The 14446-nt window shown below is 44.5% G+C and overlaps 1 protein-coding gene and 1 long non-coding RNA gene across 2 annotated transcripts; one reads left to right on the forward strand and one right to left on the reverse strand.

Annotated features, from left to right (window-relative positions):
* Positions 1-2770: 2770 nt before the first annotated feature.
* On the reverse strand, positions 2771-6000 carry LOC139832327 (uncharacterized). The gene is made up of 3 exons (XM_071822061.1): positions 5995-6000; positions 4398-4796; positions 2771-4267 (listed from the first exon to the last, which is right to left on the reverse strand). The coding sequence occupies exons 1-3, from the start codon at positions 5998-6000 to the stop codon at positions 2771-2773; spliced, it is 1902 nt and encodes a 633-aa protein (XP_071678162.1).
* A 4153-nt stretch (positions 6001-10153) lies between these two features.
* Positions 10154-11669, forward strand: LOC127309755 (uncharacterized). Its single transcript, XR_007857314.2, has 3 exons — positions 10154-11030; positions 11142-11241; positions 11409-11669. It is a non-coding gene; the product is annotated as an uncharacterized lncRNA (long non-coding RNA).
* The last annotated feature ends 2777 nt before the right edge of the window (positions 11670-14446 follow it).

Genomic DNA, 14446 nt, shown 5'->3' on the forward strand with positions numbered 1-14446 from the left:
TCACATGATTATGACCATATTTGTAATACATATGTGGTGGATCCTTATTCTATGTTATTGTGCTATGAGATCTGATCGAATTATGTGTAAGATGTATTGATACATGCATATTATGTACCGTGTTCTTAAGTATTTGTTCTGATCCAACATCTATGCAAGAGCATGTGTGGGGTGATGTGTGTATTAGATGGAGTAGCATGGTTTTAGTGATTGAATAGTGACAATAAATTCATGACTATTATGGTTTTGCCTTTTCTTTTGCTACCTCACTAGGGATAAAGTGAATGCATGTGCTATGTTCGTCACGTGAAAAAAAGTGATGATATTATTTGTGCAAGGTAGGATATTTGATATACAAACATCATGTCAAAGTACTTATGGTTATGCTCTGTTAATTCTTAATACAAGATTGCATAGAGTTTTCCCTTTCTTCTGGAGTATATATAAGAGAGATATGTTGCATCATCTCTATGTTAGGACGTGATACCATATGAATGCGTATCTTACTCATGTTGTTATTTCGCATCCTCATATCTCATTGATGAATTACTATTTATCCACTATAACTTAAAAGAGAGAATAGTATATAACTTAAAAGAGAGAATAGTCTAGTGAACCCATGAATCCCGGTCCACTTTTAATCATAATAAACACCTTTATCTTGCTTTTATTTTATTTTCTATTTTCTGCACTATTTTAATTCGAAAATACAAAAATATTTACTTTTCTTATTTGCATCCAAAATACCAAAAACAATCAACCCCTTTACAGTTTTTACTTAGTCAGTATATTTTATCTAGTTTTACTCACTTTATTTTTACTTGTGTTTTATTTACTTATACGAAACCTTATGCTTGATAACCATATGGTGGAGTTGGGGACACCAAGATTTTATTTTACTTGCAGGATTACTAGAAAAAGAGAGAAGAGAATACTCTTTGCTTAGTTCTCTAAGAGTTCGATTTAAACCCTCGAGTCACCCTTGTGGGGAAAATACTCTGCTGACACAACACTCTGCGCTTGGACTTCCAACATCATCAGTCTCAGAGCTACCACAAAATCTACGCACTGCTTTATCCTGTGTCAACAACGACAACGCCGGATGGATTTGTTTCCCTTCCTCGAGGCATTGTCATGAAGTTTCCCTCTTTGAACCTACTGTTTCGTCTTCTCGGTGATGCGGTTAGCTGGTGTCTGGGGTGTTGGTGGTCTACATCTTCATTGTCCGACATCCAATGCGGGATACCGGGAGGACATGCGTGTCTTTATCGACTCGAAAACACACTCACAAACGCAAATCACCTCTAAGCAAAGTACATACAATTTCCGCGCACCATGACATTGCTGCATCGCCGCAACAATATGCACTTTATCAAGCCAAAACTACAGCAAGCCGGACCAAAACATCGAGAAGTATGAGTACGCTTGGTTATGGGCCAAGATCTTCGTCGAGCACTCCATGATAAGCAACATCAACCACATGCAGGCCGGTGTGTAATACAATTTCGCGGACTTCTCACATGCAGGACGACATCATCGTCGCGGCGAGGGGCGTCTTCAAGTGACACACTACCTCATGTATGTTGCTTCATCGCCGACACTATGTTGCCAAGGTCTACTTCAGCATGGTAACCATCAACATCTTCATCAACTCACCGTTGTCGCTGCAAATACCGTCGACATGATGGATACATTACTACAACGCCCTCTAACAGTAGAGCTGCAAGGCACAATAAGGGCATTGTTCGTGTCCCACGAACATGATGATGGCATTGAACCTGTTTGGCGGCTAAGACTGCATATACGCAGACACTAGTATTTATGATCACCTGTACAATCGCGCACACGGTCCTGGCAAAACCGTTGTGTGCTAGGCGGACTTCCTCTTTGGCAAAATTTGTAGTCTCATTTATGACCATGTCCTCTAAGATCTGAAAGACGACTCCAGAATGTACCCTCTAAAACCCGCAATGTGCCCCTTCCACGACATCAGCTCCGTCTAAAAAATGAAGGAGAAGGAAAACCTCACAAGTTTGTACCCCTATGGCGGATACACTTACACGGACTACGCCGAGTACTACATCGACCATGACTATCTCGACCACGGCTACATCATGTTCGGCTACCTTGATTTCGACATCAACAACAAAGTCTAACAACACTAATCAATAGTGTTCATGTCATTACTTGCATCCACGATAGTCCCATTGTGACCGTGGGAGGGAAGAGAAGACACCAGAGGAGGACATAGGTGATGACAAGGCTGAGAAGACGATGAAAGCATGAAACATCAAATTAAGTCGCATTCGTTTGTTTCACTCCCACTATGATCGAGGGGAATGTTAGAGCAGGTATATGAGATAGACTAGGACTCTAATTTTTTTTGCCTTTTAGTACTCCAAATAGCTCCCTTTACCTCTTTATAAACCCATAAAAGTTGTCAGAATAAACAAACTCTAAGTCATCTATTTTGACACAACTAATCTATCATGTCAGTGCAGACTGATAGTAACTCCATCGATGTGCTACAGCATGTTTTTGAAGCTTGGACTTGATTAAAAGGGCGCATCCGAGAAGAGAAGTCAATTAAGCTGTAGTTTAAACGGAAGGCCCTAGGCCCGGCTTTATATATAAAGCCATCACGGCAACCACATAGTAGCGATACAACTCACACCACAAACTGGTACCTCAAAGTGCTGATAACTTAGTACAAATACGCCAAGTTTGGTGCCTAAGACAAACATAAAGAACGAAGAGCGGCATGAAGACGTCAACGGCGTCCGCGTCCTTCATCCCGAATCCGCGCATGTAGCCTCCTAAGCTCGTCCAGCGCCGCGTCCAACAGTGGTCGGTCCCTCCGTCTGACCAGTACCCTCCAGCTCTGCATGTAGATAGACATTTTGAAGATGGCGTCAGCCGGGCTGGAGATGAGTGAGCCCTCGATGGCTAGCTTGTTGCGAATGTTCCAGAGCGCCCAACATTGCGCAGCGAAAGTAAACCAAGCTATCCTACGGAGTCTACCCGACAAGCCGTTGGCAATGGCGACAAAGTCCGCAGCCCCTGCTGGGTTCCATGAGCAGGAGAGGAGCTCCCTGATTCCTGCCCACATAAAGACGGCCATGTGGCAAGTGAAGAAAATGTGGTCACAAGTTTCCCATTCGCCACATAAGGCACATCGCCCGTTCGATGGCCCGTGCCGCTTGACAAGTTGATCCCCGGAGGGGAGCCTCACCCGGACGAGTTGCCAGAGGAAGACTCGGATTTTTGGAGGTACCCTAGTGCGCCAAATATCCTTGAAGTGCGTAATCGTCCCGCCCCGGGACAGTTTGGAGTACATCGAGGAGGTGGAGTACTCTCCGGAAGGCTCCAGCGCCCATCTAACCACATCCGCGCCCTCAGCGGCTGGCGATAGGTCGAAGATCCTACAGAGGTTGTCCCACTCGACCCTCTCAGCAAGGCCAAAGGTGCGCCTGAAGCGAATCGTCCAGCCATCGTTGGACCTAACCCCTTCCACGGTCGCGAAATGGTTGTCGCAGCATGCGAAAAGACGAGGGAAGGTAAAGCGAAGGGGCCCCGTGCCCGTCCACCAATCCAGCCAGAAGTAGGTCCTCCGCCCACTGCGAACCTGGTGTTTCGCTCCCAACTTGAAGTACCATTTGATCTTCTGGATGGCGTTCCAGAACTGTGATCCTTTGGTGGGAACTGCCGGGGAGAAAAGGTCGTGGTCCCCCAGGTACTTGGCCCGAAGAAGGTCTGCCCATAGGCCTTCATCGTTTTGATAGATCTTCCAGATCCATTTCAACATGAGGGCGATGTTCATGAACTTGGTGTTGAGGATCCCCAATCCTCCAAACGCCCGAGGTTTGCACACCGTGGCCCAGTCCACCATGTGGTACTTCCGCTTGGGACCCGCTCCTTCCCCAAAGAAGCGGGAGCGGTGTTGATCCAGTCCTGCGTGGGTCGTGTCATGCAGCAAGTAACGCCCCATAGCAAAGAGCGGTAGGCTGGATAGGCAAGAGTTGGTGAGCTCCAGCCTGCCGCGGCGGCAAGGAAAAGACCTTGCCAGGGCTCTACCACTGTGGCCAACCTTCTCGATAAGGAAGTTCCGATCGGCCACCGAGAGAGGGCCGGTCGGCCGACAGAAGGCCGAGGTAGTGAAACGGCAAGCTCCCCGACTGCGATTAAGAGCGTCGGCCACTCTTTGACGCTCCGGATCGTCGACCCCGATCCACGACGGCTTCGCTCTTAGCGAAGTTGATCTTAAGGCCTGACATGTTCTCAAAGCAGAGAAGCAGGAACTTAAGATTGGCCAACCCGGCATCAGAAGGTTCGATCAGAATCAAGGTGTCATCCGCATATTGAAGATGGGTTATCCCCCCGGGGATAAGGTGGGGCACCACACCCTTGAGATGCCCAGAGATGGTGGCTCTGGCGATGATAGCCGCCAGGGAATCCACCATGAAGTCGAACAGGATCGGGGAGAGAGGGTCCCCTTGTCTCACACCCCGAGCGTTCCTGAAGTTCTCCCCAATAACCCCGTTCACGTTGACCGCAGTATGGCCACCCGAGACCAGCTGCATAAGGCGATGAACGATCATGGGGGAGAAGCCCTTTCTCAGCAGAACTTCACGAAGGAAATCCCAGCTGACTCGATCGAAGGCTTTCTCGAAGTCAAGCTTGAGAAGGAGGCCCTTGAGTTTCTTAACCCTCAACTCATGTGCGATTTCGTGGAGGGCGAGCACACCCTCGTGCAGGCACCTCCCTTTGATTAAGCTGTAGTCAATCAACGAGAGAACCTTTTTCGAAAGAAAAAAAAAATCAACGAGAGAAGAATACAAAAAAATCAACGAGAGAAGAATACACATCCCCTAGCTTGGCAAATACTTGAGCAGGTAGAGTGAACTGCCGAACGTGATATATTTGCACGTGAGAGCAGTCGTACCCAAGTACATGAATGCAAAGTACAGAGTAACTTTTTTCCCAAGTATTGAGCCATAAAAGTAGAATATTACGGAGTATATGGATTGATGCTAGCACGTGCGTTCACCAAACTGCAGCTGGCTGCCACACACGGTGGATGACCGGAAAATCTCTACTTCTATATCTATACCTAATAATAAAGGAGCTAAGGTTTCTGCCAAAAGTTTCGTCAACGCTTTTTTTGGTACCGTTTTGCCCTCCCACCAAAACACATATTACGCACCAATGCCATCAAAATAACGATTCGTTATTCCTCGTCCCGCGTCGCTGTGCTGCTTCCACCTCCGAACTGGTCCACGCTCCCACGGTAATGGGCTACGTAGTGTGCAGCTGGCCCAAGAAAACCATCCGACCACCCTGATTAACAATCTGTGTTCCCTCAAAAAAAATCTATACCTAATAATAAAGGAGCTAAGGTTTCTGCCAAAAGTTTCGTCAACGCTTTTTTTGGTACCGTTTTGCCCTCCCACCAAAACACATATTACGCACCAATGCCATCAAAATAACGATTCGTTATTCCTCGTCCCGCGTCGCTGTGCTGCTTCCACCTCCGAACTGGTCCACGCTCCCACGGTAATGGGCTACGTAGTGTGCAGCTGGCCCAAGAAAACCATCCGACCACCCTGATTAACAATCTGTGTTCCCTCAAAAAAAAAAAAAAAACAATCTGTGCGTGCTACCAACTGCCCCGCTCAGATTAGTCCCATACCGCTTAATTAAAGGGAGTCTCACCAGTTTATATACCTAGATTATTTGGATATCAACAAGCAGCCAAAGATCTGATGAGAAATCGAGTCTGTCATGCTAAGCAAGATGTGTGAGGATTGTGTGGTGGCGAGCTCATATGGACAGAAACAATGGCGCCGCATGCATGCGAGCGAGGAGCCGAAGGAAGGATGCACATCTGGCCTAAGCGCGTGAGGGACAAAAGTACATGTCGTGCAGCGCGGCTGCCGGCGGCGCAGGTCGAGAGAGGACTCTGTATAATTCAGACAAGATAGCTTTGACACACGCCTGCATGGGGCGAGGAAGACGACTGCCGACCCCTTCAGTAGTTCAGTGGAGGAACATCGGGTGGAATTAGCCGGGCCAGGATCTGCTGAGATGGAGTGGAAGCCTTCAAGATATCAGGCACGCGAATTAGCGATTCGACACGCATCAAGAAAGGCACTCTAATTCGCGCGAGAGTGGCGCCGCCGCTGGAATCCAAGACCCGCGCGCGTCTCGCCGTCTTCGAGGACTCCCTCGGCTCTGGGAAAGGAAGAGATGCCGGCGCCGGGAAGGAGATGAGCGGGTGGCCGCAACAGCGGCATCGACACCGGCCGAGGGAAGTCTGTCCAGGACTCCCTCCCAGCGCCACTGAACTCTATCTCCTAGGTCTGCGATTCTGCATCTTGAAATCGATGTGTCGTGCACTCGTGCTTCTGATTTTGAATTCAAATTCCATCTGCTCAATAATTTGCATCTTCTGAATTAAATTGATGCATGACTTAACTCTCACAGTAGGGATGGCTAGACGAGAGATGAGGCCTTTTTGCATTGGAAAATCAGAAGTATACGAGAGGCAAATTCGTATACAAACTCTACTTCGAGACAACACACGTCCATGGGGCTGCAAGCAAGATGCGTGCCTGCTCCTCGACCTCGGCCACCTGCTACTTACCGAGCGTGAGGGATCTGAGATGGGCTGACTCAAAAGAAGATCACTGCAACATGTGAAATCGAGTCAGGCACTGTGTTTACCATCAGGACCAACAGGGACTTCAGCAAGTTCAGGCTTAAAACAAAATTTGCGGCCAGCGGCAGGAATCAGTGAGCCGGCTGTGTGCGCGCAACAGAGACGGCAACGAGCGGCGAAACATGCGTGCGGAGCTAGGAAGAAATAGCAGGGTCCTACGCGTACGTATACTTGCAATCAGCTAGCTGAATGGATTAACTGTCGTGCCATGGATACGGAGGACACAACGGCGGTGAAGAATTGGGGGATAGAGAAGGGAAGAGAGGGAATTATGAGCTACTGATTTCGACACAATCGGTAAAAAAAATGTACACACTCTTAATATCTTTAATCCATTTCTTCATTGCTTATATTTTTATTTAACATATTACGTAGCTTCTTTTCACTGTACAATATTAAAGTAGTGCATACGTTATGGATAAATATTACATCAAAATATTAGTTTTACGGGCCACAAGTTAACAAAAGACGATGTTTTAAAAAAAAGATCAAAACACATAGGCCTGGACGCCATTATGCCTGGACTTCCTATACATTGCTGAATAGTATAAAATGTGACCATCTTCATCCACATGGTGCCGAGGAGAAGTGTCATCATGGGTGAATCACGAGAGCGTTTGTGCCTTTATTTTTTCCGATGCAACGCACGAACATTTTTACTATAAATATAAAAAAACCGGTACAAAGTCCATCGTATTAATACAAATCAAATAGGAACTGTACAAGTGGAAAGGTGGACAAATCGAGAGAGACATTTTCGCTGACCATCCTATGTTGGAGCTTCCTAGATTGTTGAGAAAAATTTAAGTGGTATGAATGGTTTTTTACTACAAAATTTGAAAATGGTTTATAGAATATTAAGGGTGTACTAGATTTAAATTTGTTTGGATTCATATATTTAATAAAAATGTAATGGTTGCATCCACAATAATTACATGTCTCTGTATTATAAGTCAATACAACAAGGGCTTACAATCTAATTTTCTTAGGATTGATTATCTTCGTAATGGATAGAAGAATTGTGACCATCATCGCCGATGGTGAGAAAGAGAAGAAGTGTCAACACGGATGATTTGGACTAACGCTTGAGTATATTTCTCCCGGTGCAACGCACGGGCACTTTTGCTACCCTCCCACCAAATCGCATAATACATACAAATGCCACTGTACCGGTTCACTTCATAAATTTCGGTAGACGACCCGTCGGTCGAGGCTGCAGGGAAGCGCGTCGGCACGGGAGCTCAAGGCGCGCGTCGCCCGTCGTGCACGAGGTGAGCGCGGCCTCCTCTAGAAGGCGGCAGGGGCGCGTGAGCCGCGTCCCGTTCGATCGAGTGCCTCGCGATGAGCTGTACCACATATCGAGGACTCGGCCTCCTTGCTCGATGGGATTTTTGTCCGCCTAGCGCTAAAGCATGCCTGATGCGGCTGCCGCAGAGGAAGTGCTCTTGGGCTTTAATTTGGCTATCAAATCTGGGCTTTTAAAATAATAGGGTGGTTTCCGACCAAGAAAAACGAGGGTCTATTCATATTCTCTGTTCAATAGTCCCACATCGATTCTTTATATCGAGTTCATCCAGTTTATATACGCTCAGAAATTCTAATCATCAGCAAGCAATTACATGAGCTAATGGGCCAATTTAATAGAGAGACAAGCGCCAAGATCAACTGCGTGAGGAGCCGACCCGAATAGAAAATCAGAGGAATTCAGAGTGTGAGCTCAGAGACGGGGAAGCTCGAATATGCCGTGGGTATCGGTGGGATTGGCGCGAATAAAAATTCCGAGGAACGCAGAGAGGAAGCGCAGAGAAGGAAGAAGAGATTATCAGAAATTATAGAGAATCGAAGGCGGCGATCCAAGGTCGAGCACCAGAGAGATAGGGGATGCTCGGTATGTCGATGCCCTGTTGAAGGGGAGACGAGCAAGAGGAGAATCCAGAGGGATGAGAAGCGGGGCTAGCTGGAGTGAGCCGCCGAGGGGGAGAGAGAGCGGCGGTTGCCAGCCATGGCTAATCGATTTCCAACGGGATTGAGCTGGAGAAAGAACGGGAGACACAGGAAGTCTTATCCCTTCGAAAATTTCTCATTTTAGTCCTTCTTTTTTCTTCTATTCTAGATTGATATCTCTATTTTTTGAAAGCGTTTTAGTTCTCATATATGTTTCTCACGCCCTAAGTCCCACCCTGCCCACATACAGCAAGCTCCACCGGTTCATATATGTCTCAGGTTGTGTATAGTATCAGCAAGCCAATTAAAAAATCAACAAGCAGTCGTACCGCTGTTTGGTTTAAAGGAGATATATGGTGTCAGATAATTAAACATGGTGAATGATTGCAGCGAGGTGCAGGGAGCTGCAGCGCATGGTCGCGCTGGTGGCAGCAGTATGCCTTTTACACGTTTGTTGAAATGTCTGTGAGAGCTAAAAAATTGTTTGTTTCAAGCTCGTTTTGTGAATAAAAAGTGCCTACTAATTTTTTAGTGGTGTTTTCATCGATGTAAACATGTTTGTGTGTTACTTATAGATAATTGTAATGCTATTTAAAAGTACACATTCTATATCGGGGAGCTACATATATTCACTGTAGGATGTACATATCCATATTCTATATCGGGAACCACACACATATTCAGTGTAGGACGTACACATCTGTTAGGGATCAAGAGCTACATGTTATTTTTCAGAAAATTCGGCAGGATATAAAATATTCAACATCACAGTGTAGCTCTCGTTTTTGGGAAGGTTTCGAAATCGTGGCGAAGAGGTAAAAAAGAGGCACCGGGAAGTGCACATCATGGTGGATGGTCCACAAATATAGGGAGGATGTCCAGAAGAATGATTAAAACATTTATCAAGAAGTACACATAAATAATATAGATAGACTGTAGCTTTAGTACCGATAAGTACATAAATCCTTCGAAGTACAAACAAAAATGGTCCGCACGAATTATACAAAACAACGACGAGATTACAAAGGTTCAATTCCTGGAAGTGGAAAAACATTTGCCGCCGCTCGCCTGAACTCAAGCGTCGTACGTTTTGTGCATTGTATAGGAGATAATTTTTGCATTTTTATACGCATATGTACATAAATTTTTAATAGTTTTCTATGACAATGCCAATGACATGTTAATCATTTAGGTCATCACTAAATAAGAGAAAGCGTGACCACTGTTCTCTATGGTGGTACAACGGAGAAGTGTCACCACAGATGATTCATTGAAGTGTTTAACTTTTTATTTTTCCGATGCAACGCACGGGCACTTTTGCTAGTATATAAAAAGGAGGAACTGGTTCTGTTTCCTCCGGTTGAAGATTTCGTCCTACGTATTTTCTTAGACCGTTATGCCCTCCCACCAAATCTCATTACCCACCGCTGCCATTACCAACTAATTACATACCGCTTCAGTCCCCGTGCCAGGAAAGGATTCCCGAGCGAAGCTAGGGTTCGACTGCCCAGCTACCGCTCCCCCACATACCGCCGCCACCCCATCGATCTGCAGCCACAGGCGACGGCCACCTCCTCCGCTGGTGGAGTGGTACTTTCGCGTCCACGGGCCTTTGCGACCGTGACGCCCGCCCAGCCCTTGGACCTGTTCGGCCCTTCCCGTACAGTTTCTGCGTTTTCCCCTCGATCCCCGCTGGAGATGCTTCCGCGACGGGCGCTCAATGGGGAGGCTCCTGGCGTCGTCACCCACAGTCAAGCGCTCGGAGACATGTGAACACGAGGCGGAAGGCCGGATGCCATGGCAGTACATCGCGGAGGTCGTTGGCACAGCGGCGGGAGGACCATGGTGGTGCGGCGTTTCCGCTGGCAGTGGCGGCTCGGAGCTCGCTGGCGCATCGACGGGATACATTAACTGATTTCTTGGCGGATTCGGGAGAGCTTGCCTTGAGACTCAATGGTTGAAATCCATCTTGAAGATGGCTTAGAGGAAAGAAGGGGATCCGGGAGGATGAAGTAATTGGACATGGTATTACTCACTGGAATCGAATAAGTCGACGGTCTGGAGAGGAAATTGTGGCAACGCGTGGCTCTAGAATAGTGTGGCCGCCAGTGACGACTGGCAGGAATTGGTCGGTTCCCCTTACAATTCAATCCCCAAAATTGTTTATTTGTGCAGCTGCCCATGGAGCTTCGCTGGCTTCATGAAAAGCACTTGAGAGCTCGCGCGTGCTGGGCTTCTATTCTGATGAGGCTGATGGCTCTGCATAATACGCTGTCAGTGGATGAGTACCCAAGAAAAACATGAGTAGTCTTTATATGTACCATCTAGCATTATCCTTTGCCCAGCCCAGAAAAAAACATCACAGCACGTACGTCAGGTTTTGGGGACTAATAGCTGCTTTATTCCTTATATGGATGTAGGCCTTCCTATGGATGTAGGCCTTCCTTGCTGCTTCTCATGTTTTCTCATTTTCCTACAGGAGTTATGGAGACACATTTGCTTATATGATTTACAATTTACATGACAACAACGTGGAGATGGAAGAGAATTGCTGCACTAGAATTTTTTGCAGACCAGGAGTATGTAAGAGCAACCTATTATTTTCAGATTATACACTTTGATCTAATTGTGAAGTTTAAAATACTTTCTATAGCCTTAATGTGATGTTCTAATAGTTAATGTTTTTTTCTGATTAACTTCATTGCAACTGTGTTTTCTGATTCTGATACAACGTTTGCTCTGACAGTAAGAATGGCCAGACGAGAGAAGAGGGTAGGTGCTAGGGCTGGTCGAGGCATCGTGAACTGGATCACCGATGTCCTGTTGATGCCCTGTTGGATTTGGTTCCTGCCGTTGCCTCTGGTCCTATGCGTTCTGGTTTGCTGCTTAATCACTTACACTTTTTAATCTTCGGAAATTGTACTTTTAGAATCAGATTGTTGAGCTTTTCTGAGTACTGAATTTAGGAAGTCCTGCACTTGTATAATCCTTCTCATAGCCGAATGAATTGTCCGGCAGTATGTGTGGCTACTGCTTATTATTGTATTTATGAATCTGAACTTCTAATTTGTGAATTGCATGGTGGTTGGTGTTATATCTTTCTTAGTTGCAGACACTTCCACACATAAAACTAGAACTTCATGGTCTCTTTCATCATTTGAATGTGAGGTTCTTCATAAAGGGATTCTGAGCCAACAAGTAAGCCAAGAACTCGGTTTAGCATAAACTGTGATTTTGGAATATAAGATCATATCCCTTTTGGAATATGAAATCATATCACAAACAAGGGGAAACATGACCACCTTTGTCCATGGTGGCATGGAGGAGAACTGTTTGATTTGTTAGAGCCAGTGAGTTTTTAGTTCATGTTGCACCAAATCACAGTTTCGTTACCTACCACTGCCATTACCAAGTAATTACATACCGCTTCGTCCCCAAGCCAAGAAAGGATTCCCGAGCGAAGCTAGGGTTCGACTGCCCAGATACAGTTCCCCCACATACCGCCGCCACCCTGTCCCCAAACTTATGTCCTGGAAGTGGTTCAATGTAAAGAAATAGTCCAGTTCTTTTCTATATCAGGATTTACTAACAATGTTCCAGCGTTCTCATTTCTACCATTGGAGGCCATATTGTGTCACTTAGTTCAATAGAAGGATCGTAACTTCTATACTCAATCTTAATCTTAAGTCGAATAAAGCAAAGTTCTTAGATTTACCATTGTAAATTTAAAGAACATGTACCCCTATTTTTGCCGATTACTCATTACCACCAATGTAAATCTGTCTCACTGATTTTGCTGCTTGTAGTTCTATTTGTGATTAAAAAATAAATTATGTTAATTTAATAAGAATCATTAAGGGTTTGTGAGAGATATATCTCCTTAAATTTTACCAACAATAGTTTCTTGCAAGTCAGGTTGATATTTTGGCTGGAGCGTTTGGAATCGGCCCTCGCAGGGGATGATGGCTGAAAAAAATCGACAGGAGCCAGGAAGATGTCGGGGTAGGTGACGGTGAGGCTGGCGTTGGTGCCCTGGAGTGCACTCACAGACTTTTTGAACTATCAAAGTCATAGTAGCATCAGGACACGGTAATGAGACGTACAGTTTCTTCTTCTCTCCTACATCTTCCTGTTCTTATACTAGATACATGTTTGACCCCATTGAAGTATATCATCTTCTGATTATGCTGAGTTGTATTACTTCACTGGTTTAATGAAGAACTACAAGTGCAATTTCTTGATTTGCTATCACTTAGATTTATTTATGATTCCAGATTGATATTGCAATGTGAAAATTGCCAAAATTTAATTGTGCAAATTTAAAATTTGATCACTCTGTGCTATCTGATTTGGGGTTTGCCTACTATTTATAACCAGTAGATACTATTAAGTGGATGCAGTTAGCCAGCTAGGAACCAACTATGTTTTAATTTGGACATTTAAGAAGGCATGATTTTATTATCAAATAGAATGAGTACGTTGTTTATGTATTGAATTCTTACTATTACTTAATTTGTTGAAACTACATTAGTTTGGTATTTTCATACAGTACATAATTTGCAATTTAAAGTAAACATTTGAATTTTATTTTCTTACTCTTGTTACACCTGAACATGGAAATTCTGTCATCTACCTTCAGTATGTGCATGCTTGGATTTGCTACCCAAAAGCAAAACCAATAAGAATGTGCATTGAGTGCAATGTGAAAATATCATGAGTATGCCACAGAAGGAGAAACTGCCATTGACCGACCATGACACCAGCTCCTCCTCCCATACCAGACCTCGAACATTCGAGAGCTCTGACACGCAGCCACGGCGCCGTGCATCCCGCCTACATGGATGTTCCTGCCATTTTTGAATGTACAAGTAATTTGAAAAAAAATCCTTCCTACTATATTAGTTATTTCTGGAGGCAAATGTGCTGGAAAGAAGTGACAATCGAATTATCATCAACACATTGATTATATTTAGCATAAGTAACTGTTTTGGATAAAAAATTGGTGGATCAAATAGCATTCAGATTTAGACATTCTGTGCATAAGAAAAGCTATGTATTGGTGGTTATTTGTAATGTCCCAGGTTTAGAGACGATCGAGGGGTAAAATTTAGAAAGGGATGTGCATTGCATAGTAAATTCTGGGGAAATTTCGCGCTTTTAAACAAAAACTGCATCGAAGGGGGACAAGTTTCTCTCTCGACACCTTACAGGGTTAGGGTTTCGAGAGTGCGACAAACTTGAATTTCTCTTCACTAGTTCGGGTTTTGAGATGAGAGGGAAGGGTTTGCTTGATTGAATTCTAAATGATAAGACATGGTTGAATTCAAACCAAGGTTGAATTTGAATTTCAAATTCAAACATTAAATAATTACCTTAAATAATTCAATTAAGGAAATTCATTAAGTAAATGAACAATAATAAATAAGATGAACAATTATAATAAAGTAAAGCTCATTAGGGAAAACTTTGAGCTTTATTGATCATCACACAAATTACAATGTCATTACAATATTCATAAGTGAAGTAAAAGAATAATACAACACATTACATAAATGGGCAGAATAGAAGAAAGGAAAATATAGAAAAATTACAAGTTAATATCCTAGTCTAAATTCTACAAGATCATCTTCACTTGATCTTGTATATGATGAACTCCAAGTCCATTTTTATCCATTCTTGATCCCTGCACAAAATCACAAAGAAGAAGAACAAATTATGCCAAGTGGCAAAGCCACTTGGCAGATTAGAAAAGAAAGTTATAATGGTGGATAATATCACAGCTCT

This window comes from Lolium perenne, chromosome 6, assembly GCF_019359855.2.
Source record: "Lolium perenne isolate Kyuss_39 chromosome 6, Kyuss_2.0, whole genome shotgun sequence".
In the NCBI taxonomy this organism is placed as follows: domain Eukaryota; kingdom Viridiplantae; phylum Streptophyta; class Magnoliopsida; order Poales; family Poaceae; genus Lolium; species Lolium perenne.